Below are 18,773 nucleotides of genomic sequence, written 5' to 3'. Positions count from 1 at the left end.
GAGGCTTTTAAATTCTCTCCAAATCGTGATAATGATTCACTGAATCATTTTAAAGAGGGATGACTCAAGCAGATTTGTGTTTCTGACACTGACCACAGTGCAGAGAGCAGAGAGACATCCATCAGTGGATACAAATTAATCACCACTTAAGGAAACCAAATAGAGGTTATGAATTAATACCCAAGAAGTTGGTCAATTATCCACATTCTGTACAAGTCCAATCTAAAGCTCTTCTCATCTTCTTGGAATAAGTGCCTGCTGAGAACTTTAAACTATAAAACATCTAAGCCAATGCAGTATCTTTTAATTACTTTTGAAAATGAGTTCCACTTATACCAAATGACTCGAGATTTACCTCTGAGTCGTAATCTGCAAGGATCCAAGGAAACACAGGATATTGCATGAGGTCATTGTACGATCTGCCGGCCAAAGTGTTCAAGTGCATCAAATACTGGAAGTTGCTGATTTCACCTCTCTTGGGAAACAGAGATAAGGGTTCATTTTAGAGCAATCGATTACATCCTTTATGTTCACTTTTTAAAATGTATATGCAAAATGACAATTTTAAAATGTAACGAACAATTTCTTTCATACAGATTTCAGAACATCAAAACTTTTTCTAAAAAGAACAAAAACAAGACATTTTATCTATGGTACATATTTTATGGGTTATTAAAGTGCCCTTTTAACTGTATGACTTGCACCATCTATACTAGTAAAAGAGTAATATGCAAATTGACCGTACCTTCATGATGACCACCAGCCAATCAGGAGTGTGTATGGTGGGTTAATTTGCATATACATTAGCCAAGTGGCATTTTGCACCGCCCCAGCCGCAGCGAAGGCAGTGCTGGCAGACAGGGTAAGGAAGGCCCATATTTGCACAAATCTTTGTGCACTGGGCCTCTAGTCTAACTATAAATTACAAAGGAAGCTTCCATTTTCATTGAACTTACCTCCCATCTCTGAGTGACAGACTTCTCTCCAACCAAAGTACTAAGCAACCCAGACCTGAAATCAATAAATAATTACATTGTAGACAGAAGAATTTTAAATGAGTAATTTAAAGTTGAAAATTTTAAGTCACTTGGTCCAGGAATTTTTCAGACTTCGGAGGACCTATTAGTGGGTCATAAAATCAATTTCATCTTTTTAAATATGAAGTAACATGGAAGTGAACGGAAGAACACAGAACATTGGAAGGCATCACATATAGTAATGAAAGTGTTTTCGGTGAATTCAGTCTTAGCTACCTCAGTTTGTATGTTGTGGGATACAATGTAGAATATATATTTTACTGTGGGTTATGGCAGAAGAGTTTTAAAAACAATTATCTAGTACAACCTTCTGCCTTTTCCACTAATCATTATGTAAAAAGATTTAAAGACATTATGTTGGAAAAACAATTAATATATAATATTTTGTACACAGTAGATACACAGCATATTTTCTAAAAGAGATGTTGAAAGTGAATGAGAATATAAATTATTTTGACAGGAAAGTCATTGCTGTTCAGGTTATTTAAAATTGTGGACATTTTTTGATAGCAGCCTTTTCTAGAATGCTGTAAAATCCTAAATTAAAAAATATTTTTATTGATTTCAGAGGAAGGGAAAGGGAGAGAGAAGACAGAAACATCAGTAATGATAGAGAATCACTGACCCTCTCTCCCCCCGGCTGGGAATTGAGCCTGGGGGCAACTGGGCATGTGCTTTGACCAGGAATGGAACTGTGACCTCCTGGTTCATAGGTTGATGCTCAACCAAGGAGCCACACAGGCTGGGCTAAAATCCTTCTTTAGGTTTACCAACTTTATAACATTGGTAATTATATATATATTTTAATATATTTTATTGAGTTTTTACAGGGAGGAAGAGAGAGGGATAGAAAGCTAGAAACATCAATGAGAGAAAAACATTGATTAGCTGCCTCTTGCACACCCTCTACTGGGAATGTGCCTGCAACCAAGGTACATGCCCCTGACCAGAATCAAACTTGGGAACTTTCAGTCCACAAGCCAATGCTCTATCCACTGAGCTAAGCTGGTTTCGGCTGATAATTATATTTTGAAGATTGCAAAGTGGCTGTCAAACCAGTAAGCAAACACTTAACTACATATTTTATTGCATTTTATTAATTATGAAATTAATAGATTCAGCTCAATGGCATAGATACCACTTTCCACTTACAGATAAATTCTTCTTTCCAATAGGAAAAGTGAATGTATAGGATGTTCTCCCTGGAAAAAAGAGCTATGATCACCCCTCAACCTTATAAGAAGGGAACAATTGGAAAGAAGATTAAAGTTGGAAATGAATATCTGCTTCTTGCATTTGAGCTTTTAGAAGTTCTTCAAGAACTGCCATCTCAGCACAAAAAGTAGCAAGAACAATGAAAATAGGAAGTTGAAGATGATCAGGGCAGATGAAAATACTAGCAATTTGATTAAAAGTAGAAAAAGGCTGGATGTGCTCTAGAGAAGCCTTTCACTACCTTTTTTTATATTAACAACATACGTGATTAGGAGCAAAACATGCTTCCGAGGCTAATAAAAGCATGTAGTTAGCATTTGTATTTGCTAAATCTCGGCTAAAGAAAAATAAAAGCAGCAACCTAGAGAGAAATACACGAATTTAATATATTTAGATATACACATATTGGACTCAAATTTTATTTACAAATTACATAATCTCCAGTAGTTTTACGCCATTTTTTTGCAGGTTGTAATAATTTATAGTCCTGCTTCTCTTCCAGTGGATTATAAAGGACCACAGTTCTGAGTGACTGTGAATGGAGCTGGCTGTGTGGATTCTTAAAGTATCTACATCATCCAGAAGGACTTTCTAAGAGTAAAACCAGCTGAAAAGAGCACAAGGAAGCACTGGTAGGTGTGAACATATAAAAACAGAAGTTTTATTTTAAATGTGAAAAAACAAAACCAAGAGGAAACCTGGGCTATTCGTGAAAAATATGACAAGCATAGGAGTAATAATTTATTATTATTGAAAAACCCCATACAAATTGATAAGAACTCAAGAGGAGAGGTTGTTTAAACTACTATGATGATCATTTCACAATATATATAAATATCAATTCATTATACTATTGTACATCTGAAACTAATTATGTTATGTCAATTATATTTCAATTTAAAGAAAAATATCAAACCACCACCAACAACCACCTCAGAAAAAAAAAATGGGCAAAAGTTATAGATAATCCCCAAATGATGATTTTAAGTGGCTAACAAACATTTACTGAATTCTAGCACTAATAATAAGAGGCATGTTCATTTAAAATATGAAAAAAACCACTTTATAAAATCGGTAAAAAATTTAAAAAATATAAAGAGTTGAGAAGCATCTTATGTAGACAATTAAACTTATCCACAAATGATGGAATACAAATGTGAATATTTTTATGGAAATTAAGTTGGTTTTGTGTATCAAATGCCTTCAAATTCATTCCCCTTATTTTACTGAGAGGACTTTACCCTAAAAAAATAATCAGGAATCACATTTTCATTATCATTAGAGGGGAACATGATAAAAATGAAATATGCACAAATAAAATAATGTTTTACATATAAGTTGAATAGGTAGCAAATAAAAGTAATGTTTCTGAATAATTTTTTTAAAAGCAGGGGAAACCATTACATATAACACTGAATGGAAGAAGCAAAATAGAAATATGTACAGTACGAACTTAATTATGCATATAGGAATATATGCATGCTTAAAAGACTCCAAGAAAATTGATCAAAATGGGAGCACTGATTTGACCTGAGTGGTGATGCACACATTTTCTTTTTTCCTTCTAGTTTTCAGTAATCAAACAATTTTGTGCAACATCAGGAAGAGAAAACACTCATCTGAAATATTAAATAATGCTGTCCAGATACAAACATCATAATTTCACTATTAAATTATAATGCAAGAAGCAAACACATACCCTTGCTCCACACTTGTATTTGGTCTTTGCCCAGACACAGACTCGGAACTGTCAGTTAGAGATGGAACTACAGCCAAAAACCTGGAAAATTTAAAAATAGCATAAAAGTGAAAGTGAAGTTTCAGTCAGGGTCTAATGAGAGCCTGATAAAGAATGGATGATTCATTTATATCTTGTTTCATTTACCCCTCCATTTCCCAACAAATGGCAGGCAGCGGGAACACATAATAGTTAGAACACTCTGTTAGGATAAGGTGGTTGCTTCTGCAGCCAAATAATAAAAGCCCACAGCAACATCAATCGTTTGGCCTTTTACATATGCTGTCATGTTGCAGGAAGCAAAGGCCTTGCAGCATGGATTCACAGGAATTGAGCCAACTTAATGAAGTCCTAGAGAGTGATTAACAACTAACTATGCACATGACAGCAAGTAATCCTGACAGCTAAAACGATAGAACAGACACATCACTACATAAATGAAGACCCACACAAGGTAAGGAACTTTATGTGATCATCTTATAATTTTTGTCAGAGTTGCTTATAATGTCAACACACATTTTTTAAAGGCAAAGAGAATTGTGTAGAAATTCTTGGAATGAATATAGACCTTGAATGTAGCACAGATATAGAAATGTCTCGCAGAAAGAAAAACTCATCTCCTTGTAATGCTTTCCAGTTATGAAGAGAAAATAATTTCCTGGTGCTGAAAATAATAGCACTCTTAGAGATTAACAAGGTAGGTAACTGAAATTTCAGTCACTTTACTTAGCTCTTCCCATACGTGAAGGAGGTTCTGATTTGCCAATCAATACTCACAACCACTGCACCTGAAGACCTGCCCTCATGCTCACTGCTAACTAATGTTACTGTACCGCAGCGATTAGCAATGCTGCTTGGCATTCGTTGTTCCTCATGGAATGACTTGAAACAGAAAACTTCTTTTCCTAGAAGGCCTACAGGATCTACACCACCCTTCAAAGAGTAAGAGAAGGTCTCTCCTATCTATGATCAGTGCATAAAGCCTTATTATTCATACATCCAACAGAAATATCTTCAAATGCCATGGATATGTACTGTGAAGCTTGTAAAGTAAATTTGAAATATATTTTTATCCAAAATAAAATAGGGTTATATAATAGTAAGTGCTTTATTTGTACTACTTTCCCAATGGTGAAGATATCCAAAGACCCTTCCAAGGCCAGAGAAAGTCTCATATGAGTGTAATTTCTAAGGAAACTTGGTCTCTCTGTTCAATATGAAGAAAGTCTATTTGGAACCTGAAATATTATTTTTATTTTTATTATTTAATATATTTTATTGATTTTTTACAGAGAGGAAGGGAGAGAGAGAGTTAGAAACATCGATCAGCTGCCTCCTGCACACCTCCCCACTGGGGACGTGCCCGCAACCAAGGTACATGCCCTTGACCGGAATCGAATCCGGGACCTTTCAGTCTGCAGGCCGATGCTCTAGTTACTGAGCCAAACCAGTTAGGGCTGAAGTATTATTTTTGAAGCTATACTTCACCATCCTTTTACATTTAGAGACGCAGGACTTAGTGATGAAAGTAGCTTTGGATAGTAACTATAAGTTGCTAGAAGAAAAAATGGCATTTCAAAATAAAATAGCATCCTTACAAAAGCTAGTTAGAAGAATCATTTTTATAGAGGTTGACAAAAAATGAGACAAATATTTTCTTCAAAGAAATTAACTCACTGATCTAAATTCTAGATTTTTAAAAACTAGCTAAACTGGTAGTTTCCCTTTCATCTCTTCCCATGATAGCATTATCAAGTATTCCTAATAAGCAATACCTTTGATAGACTTTATTTCTAATTCCTTTCTGAAAAGCAAGGAGGTAATTCCGTCCATCTCCAGAGAAAACTTCCACAGCAATAGGCTGAAATGATCAGAGAAAAAAAGACATAAAGAAAACACAAATAAGGTTATATATTAACTTTTCCACTATCAATTTCTACGAATTTGAAAAAGTTAACCCATTCAAGAACACTGAGTCATAAATTCCCAGCAGATTCAATTACAAAGTAAACAGAGCCACTTTGTTTCAAATGTGTTCTCAACTTTTTAAAATAATATTTCATAATAGAATGGTAAAATAAAAAAAGTTATAATTTTGTAAAATTATAACGAAGATGTAATTTTTATATTAAAAGGCAATTATAATGTTGATTTGGATAGCTACAGATAAGGATGGATGACCAAGATATCACTAAGTTTTAGGTGGTATTTTTATTTTTAAAGAAGATGCATTATACAGAGTTATGCACCGTGTGACGTCAGTTTGTCTGTCACATACTAGTAACCAAATTTAAGGAATAATCTATAAAATACTCTTAGGGATAATGCAGATCCTGCAGAGGGTTTTCGTGGCATGCATCAGTTTTAAAATAATACATCCTCTGAATAAAGGAACATGACTAAACACTGGATACTACTAAGTCAACCCACCTGCAGAAGATACCTCCTTTTATGTACCTCCCTGATATCTTCATAAGCAAAAATGCTGCACGTTCTCTTGAGCTGGCTGGGGCCTTGCCTGGCTCCTCTAGGAATAATTGGCTCATGCATACTATAGGCAGCCAAGGGAAAAAGAGATGAACAAAAACACAGTGAGAAATAAATTCAGAGTTCAACAAAAGCTGTTATTCTCAACAAATATGAATAGAAGGGAGAATATTCACTTAAAAATATATTTAAGAAACTGATTTGTCCGCTACTCAGCACACAAGCAACCTCCTCTAATGAAGTTAATTTTAAAATCCCATTATTGCTATCAGGGCCAACTTATCCATCAGACAGTGCCTAGATTTAAATACTTTCAGGAGCCAAGAAAATGTTTTAATTTCTTTTAAAACCAGAAGAACAAAATTAAACTTTTAGGCAGAAGAAAATGTTTTAAGATATAATATGGATATATTCATCTTTAAACAAGAATCATAACATATAAATTTTAATGTTTTTATATGGAGAAAGGGGCCCCTAAAAGTCATAACGTGGCCCTAATTGTTGCTGAAAGTGACTATATGAAATATCTCCTAGGAATGAATTGCAGAGATCAAGTCTACATTCAACAGTGTTAGGTATTCAAAATGGCAAAGGAAGAGAAAACTGTGTTGAATTTCTAAGCCTTTAGCTTTTCATCTTCCTTCTAGCTTGTCTGCCTTTGGGTTTTCCGCTACCCATTATCACTTCCCTCACAGAACTGGCAGAAGAAAGGAAGAGCGGTAGGACTCGGCTCACTGCTGCCTGAGCCTCGGTCACACCGCTTCCAGGAAGCCCAGGGCATGGACACTCACCCTGCTGGAGGGTTGGCAGTGGCCTGCGTTTTCCCTGTAACTGTGCTTGTACTAAACATTTTTAAAAAGAACAATTTGGAAATTCAGAATAAGTTTATAAACATATAAATTATAATATAAGAAATTTGGTGTCTAATATTATGAATTCATAGTCAAAATTTTAGTTTTCATTTTGAAATATAAAGCCATTTTTTTCTTTATTATTTTAAAATAACTATTACCCTTGTGGATGTTTAACATGGATGCACACAAACTGAGAGGTAATATTATTTGAAACACAACTCCTGGATTAAAAAACACGATGTGAGCCGAAACCGGTTTAGCTCAGTGGTAGAGCATCGGTCTGCAGACTGAAAGGTCCCAGGTTCGATTCCGGTCAAGGGCATGTACATTGGTTGCGGGCACATCCCCGGGGTGTGTGTGTGTGTGTGTGTGTGTGTGTGTGTGCAAGAGGCAGCTGGTCGATGTTTCTCTCTCATCGACGTTTCTAGCTCTCTATCCTTCTCCCTTCCTCTCTGTAAGAAAAATCAATAAAATATATTACAAAAAACACACAAAAAAACAAAACACAATGTGAATAATACTGTTTTCTATAGAGAGCTGTACTGTAAGTCTCTGTATTCATCTACTTACTTTGGAGGTAAAGTTTCAATGTCTCTTATTTCCCTTGTTGCTGTCATTGTAAATCCATCAATCACATAAAAATGCTCTTTACCAAAGAGAAGCATCCCCTCACTGGTATCCAGGCCCTGGACTCTAGCACAACGGTACATGTGTTGGATCTATAAAGAAAAAACATAACATTCATTAACATAGATTAAAAAAAAATTTATATAACTGAAGCAAAATGTTCTAAAACATGGATTTAATGGGAGAATAGGATTTTACCGAGGTCCCTCTGTGAAGGCATCCCCTGAGCCAAGCATAGTAAATGAGTGTAAGCATATTAAAGAGAATCTGCTTAGACAGTAGTCTGATTTATAGTTGATCTCAGTAAAAAGAAACAACCATTTAGTCATATCCATCCCCCCTTCCCCATGCATCATCCATTTCTCTCAATATGTGCCAGGCACACATGTACCAGGCTCCACAAGTTTGATGATGAGGGATACAGACAGAAAACGTGGGAGAAAAGGGAACTGAGGCATACATGTAAACAGATTAGGACTGAGCCCTGTGTGAGCTAAGATGACACAAAGCGAAAAAGGTCTGGGGAGCCTAACAATCCTGAGTGAATTCCTGGTTTTGTTACTTATTGTAGATCTAGCCGAGTTCCCTAATTCCTCTGGGCCTCTGTGTCCTGTTTGTAAATTTCAAATGCACACTGGCTTGTTGTCAGAGCAAGATAATTTACACAATCATGTTTGCCATTGTTGGCTGTTTTCTCTTCCACACAGCTCACTTTTCCTTTTTCCATAACAACTCCTGGAACTAGAACTGGGAATTGGTCCCTGTCTGCTCCCACCTGGGTCCTGCCTGCCTGGCCGACTGTTGTGCCATTGTAAGAAGCCCAAATTGGCATAAGTTATATTTTCTTCATAGAAGGAAGGAATCACTGAATCTCTCAATGTAAGTATTGTTTTCTTTCCTATGAGCAGGATCTGTTCTTATTAAAAGTTCTTTCTTGTTTAAACTCAGTCAACATGAGTCAAGGAAAAAGATCAACAACTAAACCAAAGGCAAACAAATATCAAATAAATGTCAGTTTGAATATACTTCCTGTACTATTAAATCTTAAAACAGCAAAAACTATAGTCATGAGATTAAAAGTTTAACAAGTAATTTTCTAAAATATGCAAATGTAAGTCAATTTTCATAGCCACATTTGAACTACTTCAATAAAATGGTAGAATGTTACAGGAAAAATACTGATGCACTTTTAAACTACCTTTACTGTAGTGTAACATACATACAGAAAAATGTTTTTCATAAATGCAGAGCTTGGACTTTCAAATGCTAAATATGCCGCCACCGGCATCCTAATGAAGAAATACAACATTCCCAGACTTCAGAGCCTTCTTGTGTTTCCTTCAGACTTAATGAACTTTTGCAGTTATATGGTTTTAAAAAATATTCTCATTCCACATTAATAAGGCCATACATTTGGACACAATTTTAAAAATTAAATATTAATTCTTGGTTACTACTTCAGAGTGGGCAAGATTTCAAGGGTTATTCCAAGATCTAATATAATAGACAAAAGACCATCCTTTTTAAACAGTTGATGTTCACTAATCCTCCCTCCCTCTATATACTCAATCAAACATCCTTCACTGAAAGGTTTTAGGGTGTCTGCTAAGTGAGTGGAGCTGTACAGCAATAGGGTGGGAATAAGAAGCACTGTGGCCTATCCTGTGTCTGTCTCCCTGGCTAGGGGGAGACACAGGCACAGGAACAAATAATCAGGACCTGAAAAAATAGAGTAATAGATACAAGGCACTATACAAGCATAAAAGAGGGTATCTAACCAAGCCTGAGTTGGCAAGACAATCAAGAAACACTTCCTACATTTAAGTATTAAAGACATCCAAATAAATTAGACTGTATCAATGGGAGTTACAAAGAGAGGTTATGCAAATGATGGAGAGAGAGGCATTTTGGCAGGGAAGAGAGTTAAGTGTAGAATGAAGAAATAACATCATGGGTGTAGTAAACGGCAAGATACACAATGCTGCAGGGGGCTCAGGTTACAAGGCAGGGTCAGTAAGATGAGCTTGGAGAGATGGGCAAGGTGCAGGAGGATGAAATAGAAAGGCAAAGTAATGTTCTAGGAGTGAGAAGGCTGGGGAGATGGCGCAGATTGGCTGAAGCTTCTTGTAGGTATCACAAGAGTTATGGAGTTGAAAAAGCTCTAAGTCAGAATGGGTCGTGCACATGGATTTGGAATAGAAAATTATAGCAAGAACTGCATCCAATAAAGGAAATACTGTAGAGGAAGATGGTGAATTAGGTGTCAATTGTTAATACTGTGTCTAATGAAACCTCATGCTGTTTTATGTAATCAGCTAGGTAAGAAAATCCTGAAGATGAGCAAAGTCAAGTACTGAACCCAAAAGGTGGTTTAATACTGTTTCATCAGAGAAGCTGAAATATTTATCTTCTGTCAACCAGCCTTGTAAACTGGAAACAAGTTCCTTAATACAATCCTTACTTTTTAGAAGCACAGTACCTTTTCTCCATCCTCTAGGAGGCGAAGCAGGGTGGCGTTGTCCGTTTTCTCCTCCTCTTCTATAGAGCCACTCTCAGCAATCTGGTCTTGTAACTGCTCCTGGTTCTCCTCATCGCCTCCATCAGGTGCAGATCGGGACCGTTTCAGAGGAGGCTTGACCAGACCTACAGGATAATAACCAAGAGGGCCATGTGACCTTGCCATTTGGGAAGCAGTTTAGTCTCATGCAGCCCCTCCCATACATCTCCAATTTGAGGTAACTCAGGAAGATAGAGGAGGAAACACAGTTCAGCGGTTAATAACATAGACTGTGGAGTTAAATGGCTGTGTGACCTCGGAGAATTATTTGCCCTCTCTGTATCTCAGTTTTCTTACCTATAAAACTGGAATAGGAATACTGCCTATCTTAGAGAACTGTTGGAGGACAAAATGAGGTAACTCATGTAATAAAAGCACTGAACATTATTGTTATAAATAGTAAATTCTAAATAAGTACCAGACAATGATAAACAGAGAGTTTAGCATCATTAATGGTAAGAATGGTGTTGCTTATGGACAGGTGTCATTGAGGAGATACCATGAATAAATGATTAATTCCTACCAGAAACAAAAGTAAAGATAATAATTTATAAACATGATTATAACAGATCCCACCTACTTAGACTGCCCTTGAGGACTATTTTAAGACTTAGGTTATAACTGGCAGTATGGTCATTCATACATTCTATTATCAGGCCACGAAGAATAAGAACAGAATTCTTTATAATATAGGGATAAATCATTTAATTTGCAGATTAAGGAAACACTTTACAGCCTATATTTGGATAACTTTATTAATAATCACAGGAGATGACATTAAAATCAGTGAATGAGATCCCAAAATATGAGAACCACTAAAAATACACTCTAACTCCCACATTTAATTAAATTAATAGTCTTAGTTGTACCAAAGAAAAGTCATGTTGCACCTACCAGTGATAGTCGCTTTAAGAATTTTGAAAAGCATTAAGTCAGCCTGTTAGAGGCTCTGCTTTGCCTTAATAAGAACCTTATTTTCACAAATAAAAGAACATAAGTAAGCATGAGAGATCAAGTCCTGCTGGGAACATCCACAAGGGGAAAGTTTACAGCTGCATTATTTTTAATTTGGTGAATCAAAAACTCCAACTCTATGTCTAGAATAACACCTTGCATATTACAGTAGAGGCACTGTATTTGTGATTTCAGCTCTATTAGAGATTATGAAAATGAAATCAAGAGAAATGAAGAGCCAATGAACCAAACACAAGTTGACTGACTCACTGTGTGAATTATATCATGGGGCTTATACCCAGTGATACAGCTTTAGAGTATCTCTAATTTTGCTGGTGCATTGTCAAGAAAATTAGAAGGTTGTAAACTGTTCAACTACTGAAAGTTTCAAGGATTCTATGAAAATTTTATATTAATTATGAAGTGCTTAGTGAGAATCATTATGAGAAAATAGGTATCCTATATAATAAAGAGGTAATATGCAAATTGACCATCACTCACTCACACACAAGATAGCTGCCCCCATGTAGTCACAATATGGCCACCACAAGATGGCTGGCAGGGGAGGGCAGCTGTGGGTGATCAGGCTGGCAGGGGAGGGCAGTTGGGGGAAACCAGGCCTGCAGGGGAGAGCAGTTGGGGGCAACCAGTCCTGCAGGGGAGGGCATTTAGGGGTGACCTGGTTAGCAAGGGAGGGCAGTTAGGGGCAACCGGGCCTCCGGGGAGGGCAGTTAGGGATGACTGGACTGGCAGGGGAAAGGAGTGGGGGGACTGGGCCAGCAGGGAAGGGTGGTTTGGGGCAATCGGGCTGGCAGGGGAGCAGTTAGGTATCAATCAGGCTGGCAGAGGAGTGGTTAGGGGGTGATCAGGCTGACAGGCAGAAGCGGTTAGGGGCGATCAGGCAAGCAGGAAGGGGAGTGGTTAGGAACCAGCAGTCCCAGATTGTGAGAGGGATGCAGGCTGGGCTGAGGGATACTCCCCTCAGTACACAAATTTCATGCACCAGGCCTTTAGTATTATAATAATAGGAGAAATGACTCACAATTTTCTATAGTGTTTTGGTCAAGATGGTCATATACTTTTTGGTTTTAATCTATAGGATGTGAAACTGATTTTTAATTTATATTTCTTAATTAAATATGCCAAGATTTTGAATTTATGATGAAGCAGAAGCTTAAAGAAGTTAAAACAATGGCTTGATTTATTCAGTATTGACTGAATCCCCATGTTGTGCTAGTCATGCTAAAAGCTACAAAGTGAGATGAAAAATAAACTTTGCCTCTGAGAAACTGATAATTTAGAAAAACATAAAACAGTGAAAAATCACTGAAACTGCTGTGAGAGAGGTGAGCAAAGAGTTACTGGTGGACAGGAAAAGTTGAAAAAGTTCCAGAGAAGAATGACTGGATTATTCCCTGGTCTCTTTAAGACTGGGGAGGGTCTGTTAAGGTCTAAATCATGGAGAAGCTGTAGAAAGGAGTGAGAGTGCAACCTATGTAAAAGTAAAGAATCAATAAGCCCATGGCCATTTTAGTTCAATTCACCATACGTATATTTTACTAAGTTCTTAAAAGTACAGATTTGGCCGAGACCGGTTTGGCTCAATGATAGCGTCGGCTTGGGGACTGAAGGGTCCCGGGTTCGATTCCGGTTAAGGGCATGTACCCTGGTTGCGGGCATATCCCCATTAGGGGGTGTGCAAGAGGCAGCTGATTGATGACTCTCTCTCATCGATGTTTCTAACTTTCTATCTCTCTCCCTTCCTCTCTGTACAAAATCAATAAAATATATTTTAAAAAAAAAAGTACAGATTTGGAATAATCATAGGAAAAAAGACTATTTACTGTTGGCTAACATGCACTGTAAGTAGTGGTTTTAAACTTATAAATTCTAATTTAGTTATCAGTTAACTGACAATATCAGGTGCCATGAGAATTCTGCAAAATACAAAAAAAAAGAACTATCAAGTCAACGGGCATATTGTATTCATTTACAGGCAATAAGAAAGAGCCAGTTGCTGTAAAAGTTCAGATGCAAAAATTAATTTTTAAGAAGAATGAGATGGCATAATATTTATAGATACCTTTAAGGCCGGACCTACTGTTCACAGTTGCTCCTATTTTCATATACAATCAAATATGAGGAATGCTCTAATGATTTCAGATTGAAACCCAGAGGGAGGCTGACCTTTGACTTTGGCAATAGTGTCTTCACCGTGCTCTGGCTCTTGCTGAGCAGCTTCACCTTCTGAACTCTCTACAATGGCATCTTGGACAATGGCGGGATTGCCAGAGGCTAGTCGCATGTAGTATTCTTTGCTGTCATAACTTATGGCTCTTCTGTACCTAGCAGGTTTCTAAGAAATAACAAGAGAAAAGAACTCAAGTAATTGTCTTCAAGAATTAAAATATAAGCTTCCTAAGGGAAAGTATGGTGTCAAGACTTCTTTACATGTTACCTTTTTCCTAGGGATTTTTAATGGACTGTATATATACACAGTAATTCCATAGATTACTGGAGTTAAGTTTCTTTATTTTTAAATTTCATTGATTTTTAAAAGACATATGTAAAACAATATTAGGAGTTTTGTTCTTCCCCAAATAGAAATGAACCATCTCTAGTCAAATAACATTTTCATATTAGCACAGTATGGGCTCACTGATGAATCAGAAAACTTCCCTATACAGTAGTGTGAAGAGAATGCCTAGTGTTGGAGAGCATCAAGTTACAAGGAGCCTGGAATGTTGCTTCCGCCCCAAGTAAAGTACGTAGGTCAGGCCTAAAGGGCCAGCCCTTCAGTTGGAGTCATCTGCACAAGTGTTTACTTAGAAACTTAGAGGTAGAGACTCAGAACTATTCTGGTCTTTTGCAAATTCCCAGTCTCACTAGAACTCTGAAAATGGCCCAAACCTTCAGAGAGTCCTGACCAACATGGACTCAACCTTTACATGTATAAAGGCCAGATGGTGCTCTCTGGCTGATCTGCCACTTCGAGCTGGTATCTCCAATTTGCTAAAACATCCTCATTGTTGTGTAGGAGAATATGATCCACAAACTTATTGAGTATATCAAGAACATATATAAGTCAATTTAGAAGAAGAAATTTATTACCTGCAACATTGGAAAATATTTAATTTTTTTTTTGGCATGAAACAAGAACATTTATTTTTCAGAATAATTAATATTTACCCTAAAAATATGTTCTCCAATTGACCTAAACTTTCCCCCGCCACACATACACCTAATACAATGAAAACATTAAGGTCTAAAAGTTCCTATAAAAAAAGTAAAACCAGAGTGAGAAGTTTACATATATAAAGGTCCTCAATCAGACCCAGACTTTGGATTAACAATTAGAAAAGGATAGGGTTTAAAACATGTTTTTAAATGCTCTCTTTATAAACATTTACTTTGCCTTTCCTATTAATAAGAGTATCTAATTTAAAATATTCTATTGGCCTATTCTTCAAGCTCAAGTAGTCAATATGCATTGTTTACAATAATGCTTATTTTAAGCAAGACATTAAAAAAAATGATTTCAAACTGAAGTGGAAAACTGTGTCCAATTAGTTGGAATATTTAGATGAAAATACTGAATCAATTTGAGATAAAAGTATATCTAACTAAAGCCACACGGGCCTTCTTTTAATTTCAGGCACAGAATCAGAATAAAGAGAGCTGCAAGCCAACCGAAGATTAATATCCAGCAAATTCAAACTGAAATATATTATATAACACAGGGAAGTATTACAATGATGTAAAATAATATCACAATTATGGAAGGATCAACCAGATGAACTAATAAGAACATTGCAATATTTTTGAAATGAAAGAAAGGTAATACACTTTGTACTGTAACAGTTCTTCTACTTGATGTATAACTATTATCTTTAACTCAAAATTGTTCATTTTAAAAAGATGAAAGCAGAGTTAGTGATGGGCAAGACAATGAATGAATACACGTGGGACAACATTTACAGATTTTATCTTGGAACCATAGGCATTTTCTGTAAATATTTTGAAGCATATTTCTGTGCTCTAAAGAACTACAGTTTTTATTGAATTGTGTACAGAATCTTTCTGCAGAGAAAATTATAATTTTTTTAACAAATTAAAATAAATTTAAATTGTATTTTGAAAAGTGATCATATACTCTTAGCTTTGGTTATACTCTTCTGATTGAAAAGTAATTTTAAAAGAGGAATATCCTTGCATTCTCAAAATACAGTTTAGTATCTAGAAAAATTAAATGAGTAATTGAAAAAAGAGTTGAAGGTGTCAGGTTGCCCATTACTAACATGTGTCAGAATTTGTTAGTTAAGTATGAAGCCATACGCATTTTAGAGTGAGAGCAATGAATACTCCGCCTGTTAGTGAGCCGCACACACACCCTAGGAAGCTAATTAGAGCCAAGCTGAGAAAGGCCACAACAGTTCTCAGCATAAACGAAACCCACTTTTCAACTCTAAGAAACTTACAGGAAGAGCAAAGTGAAATTCAGTATTTTAAGTTAGTCTAGTCTACCATGCACTAAAAACAAAACAAAACAAAAAACCAAAATTGCAAGTAGTTTGCATTATTTTATGGTAATTTGTTTTACCTTTTGAGGAATGATATCATCAGAAGTCTCAGGCTGTTTACTTGGGATCTCAGACTGAAAACAGGGTATTAAGTATAAACACATCAGAAAAAAAAAAAAACCAACATAAAGAATAACATAAAAATGATTTTTTTTCTCGAGGATTGTGTGGAATAGGAACTGTACTCATAAAAAAGAAAATTAACACGACATCCTAGGCTGTTTGAAATAATCACAGAGCATCTTGTGATTATTTTCTTCATTATCAACAGTAGTTTTAGAATGAAATTAAAATACATTAATTCTCAAGGCTCCTCACTGAACAGGACATACATAAAGACCACACCAACACTACTTCAACACAGGCTGGCTTTGGCATGAATGATTTACAGGCAACTCTTCATGGCTTCAAAAGGAAAAATACTAGAAAATAGAACTTTTGCTAGCTATTGTCTTTCACCTACCTTTCACTGGCTCACTCCCTATTCCCCAGATCTGTTTTGTAATAGGAGCAACTGATTTAAATGATTATCTGCACTACCCCTGAACCAAAGAATTCACTAAGTGTTTGCTATTTAAAAACACCCTCTCATAAAAGTCCAAGGCCTTTTCTTCCTTCAGCCCCTTACAGATATAAACCCATAAAGGCTGAGAGCAGAAGGCATACTGGATGTCAGCCTCCAACAAAAGTTTTTGTAAAAAGTGCTTTTAAAGAATTAGGTACAGATGGAAGGGGGTAGGAGGCCAGGGTTGGGTGGAGGAGGATTAAGGGGGGGGGGGGGCGGCGGGGGCATAGGGACATCTGTAATAGTGTCAACAATTTTAAAAAGATGAATTAAGTGGCTGCTTTATATTTTAGTCTCAGAATAAAATCCTGATGGACAGAAGGAAATTTCTAGTTGAGCTGTAGTGTGTGGCTTATGCAGGTAAACACACAGACAGACAATAAGGCACTCAAGAACTACTTCCAATTAATCTTCCTTTGCCCGGCTGATATCTGAAGATGACTCCCAGTATTTTTCCCTACAGTAAGCATGAATGGGCAAAATGCTTTCACAGATGTTTGCTTTCCTAGACAAAACAAGTGCGGGGCTACTGGACATGCTTTCAAATACTTCATGTGGTTTTAGTAAACCTTTGTTTTGCAAAACAAACTTTTAAACTCATACCTTATATTTAAGAATAATCTTTAAATTATACATGCATGTTCTCTATCTTGATAAGAGTTTGGGTTACACATATGTATATTACACATTTTAAAAAATTCATGGAATGGTACAATTAAGATTTGTATGTTTCAATGTGTGTAACATTTATGTCAATAAAAACAGAATTATGAACAAGGACTGAACTCTATTGACATGCATATGAACAAGGACTGAACTCTATTGACATGCATGTGGAAGTGCATAGGGATGAAGGGCACTGATTCTGCAATCACTGAAATTCCTAGAAAAGCAAGGTAAATGCAGGATGGATGTGTGAGAAACCAATATAGCAAAACGGACCAATGACTACTGTCAAATTCAACTCTGATATCCACCTGTCAGACCCCTCAACTGGACTATGGGCAGGGTCTGACAGGTACACTCTTATATTGTCTCTGCAGCATATGATGTAGTGCTGCTGTTTTAATACATATGCTCACTGATCCACTAACTAAAGTTTTTATTTTACTAAGTGGTAGTAAAGAATTCAATAGCTAAGATATATATTGTAACAATATTTTTAGTAATACCTCAGCTCTCCTTTAAAATTTTAATATATTATTGTAATTATGTTCATATGGAAATCTCAATTTCTCAAAGTCAAAATTCCTAGAAAATATTTTTTTTAGTCCGTTTACTTTAAATTTTTCTATAATGCTGGCAATAGAATTTCCTGAACGAGTTGCTCAGTTTCTCAGTCCTGGGAGGTCTATATATTACATAATAATATATGTGGAGGCAGTTATGAGAGACTCCCTTAATTGGAAAAGGATCCTATCAGTAAATTTACCCTTCTACACTGAGCAGCCCAACATTAATAGGTAGACACTGAGGTTTTTACTCCAACGATATTTGCAAAGAATGTTTGTTATATTTTGTTTGAGATTATTATTCTGTTAAAATAAGGTATTACAAAATTAAAACCTGGAATTCATGGTTAAATATTTTAAAATAGCAAACATGTAATCTTGTTTCCTTTAATAGGATTCGAGGTAATTAAACAAATTTCTTAAAAACAAACAGATTTTATATTTTATCATACCCTAAGCTAACATTTTAATATTATCTATAACTAATATTACCACTTAAAATATAGAATTATATTGCAATTCAGCTTAGCTTTTTTTTTTAAGTTTTGAAAATTATCCCCCAAGGAAAGTCCTTGTGCAGAGATAATTATTTTCATGAAAGAATACAAAAATTTTTCACATATACCAATTTTCTCAGGATATAATTATAATTATTATTGCTTTTATGAAAATAATTTTAGTTAAGCAATTTTGAAAACTTTTGAGTCTATGGCAAAACACTAAAATACATCCTATATTTTATAAATAAACATCCAATTTAAAAATCAAGAAATAAAAGTTCAAAACTTAGAATAGGTGTTATTTTTATACAATATGTAATATTATCCAGGTTTAAGAAAACTTAAATGACTAAGATAAATCACTTGATTCATTTATAACACATCAAGAATTTTAAAACAATAAAACAACTTGTTAATCATCACTACT

General features: G+C 35.7%; 1 protein-coding gene across 5 annotated transcripts in view; it reads right to left on the bottom strand.

Moving 5' to 3' along the window:
• The window catches only part of WDFY3 (WD repeat and FYVE domain containing 3), a 260,847-nt gene that overhangs the window by 31,860 nt on the left and 210,214 nt on the right, over positions 1–18,773 (bottom strand). For 4 of the 5 annotated variants that reach the window (XM_084881536.1, XM_084881535.1, XM_084881532.1 and 1 more), the window contains 9 exons: positions 16,070–16,123; positions 13,657–13,825; positions 10,438–10,601; positions 7,902–8,050; positions 6,421–6,541; positions 5,766–5,851; positions 3,952–4,032; positions 957–1,011; positions 356–475 (listed from right to left, as the gene is read on the bottom strand). In XM_084881536.1, coding sequence (XP_084737662.1) covers positions 356–475; positions 957–1,011; positions 3,952–4,032; positions 5,766–5,851; positions 6,421–6,541; positions 7,902–8,050; positions 10,438–10,601; positions 13,657–13,825; positions 16,070–16,123 — 999 coding nt within the window. The remainder of the gene's footprint in view (positions 1–355; positions 476–956; positions 1,012–3,951; positions 4,033–5,765; positions 5,852–6,420; positions 6,542–7,901; positions 8,051–10,437; positions 10,602–13,656; positions 13,826–16,069; positions 16,124–18,773) is intronic. The other variant, XM_084881533.1, reaches the window with a different exon arrangement.

The sequence above is a fragment of the Pipistrellus hanaki genome (genome assembly GCF_964339955.1).
Source record: "Pipistrellus hanaki genome assembly, chromosome: 1".
In the NCBI taxonomy this organism is placed as follows: Eukaryota; Metazoa; Chordata; class Mammalia; order Chiroptera; family Vespertilionidae; genus Pipistrellus; species Pipistrellus hanaki.
Note: the sequence above shows the minus strand (reverse complement) of the source record. Positions and strands in the feature narration are given on the sequence as shown.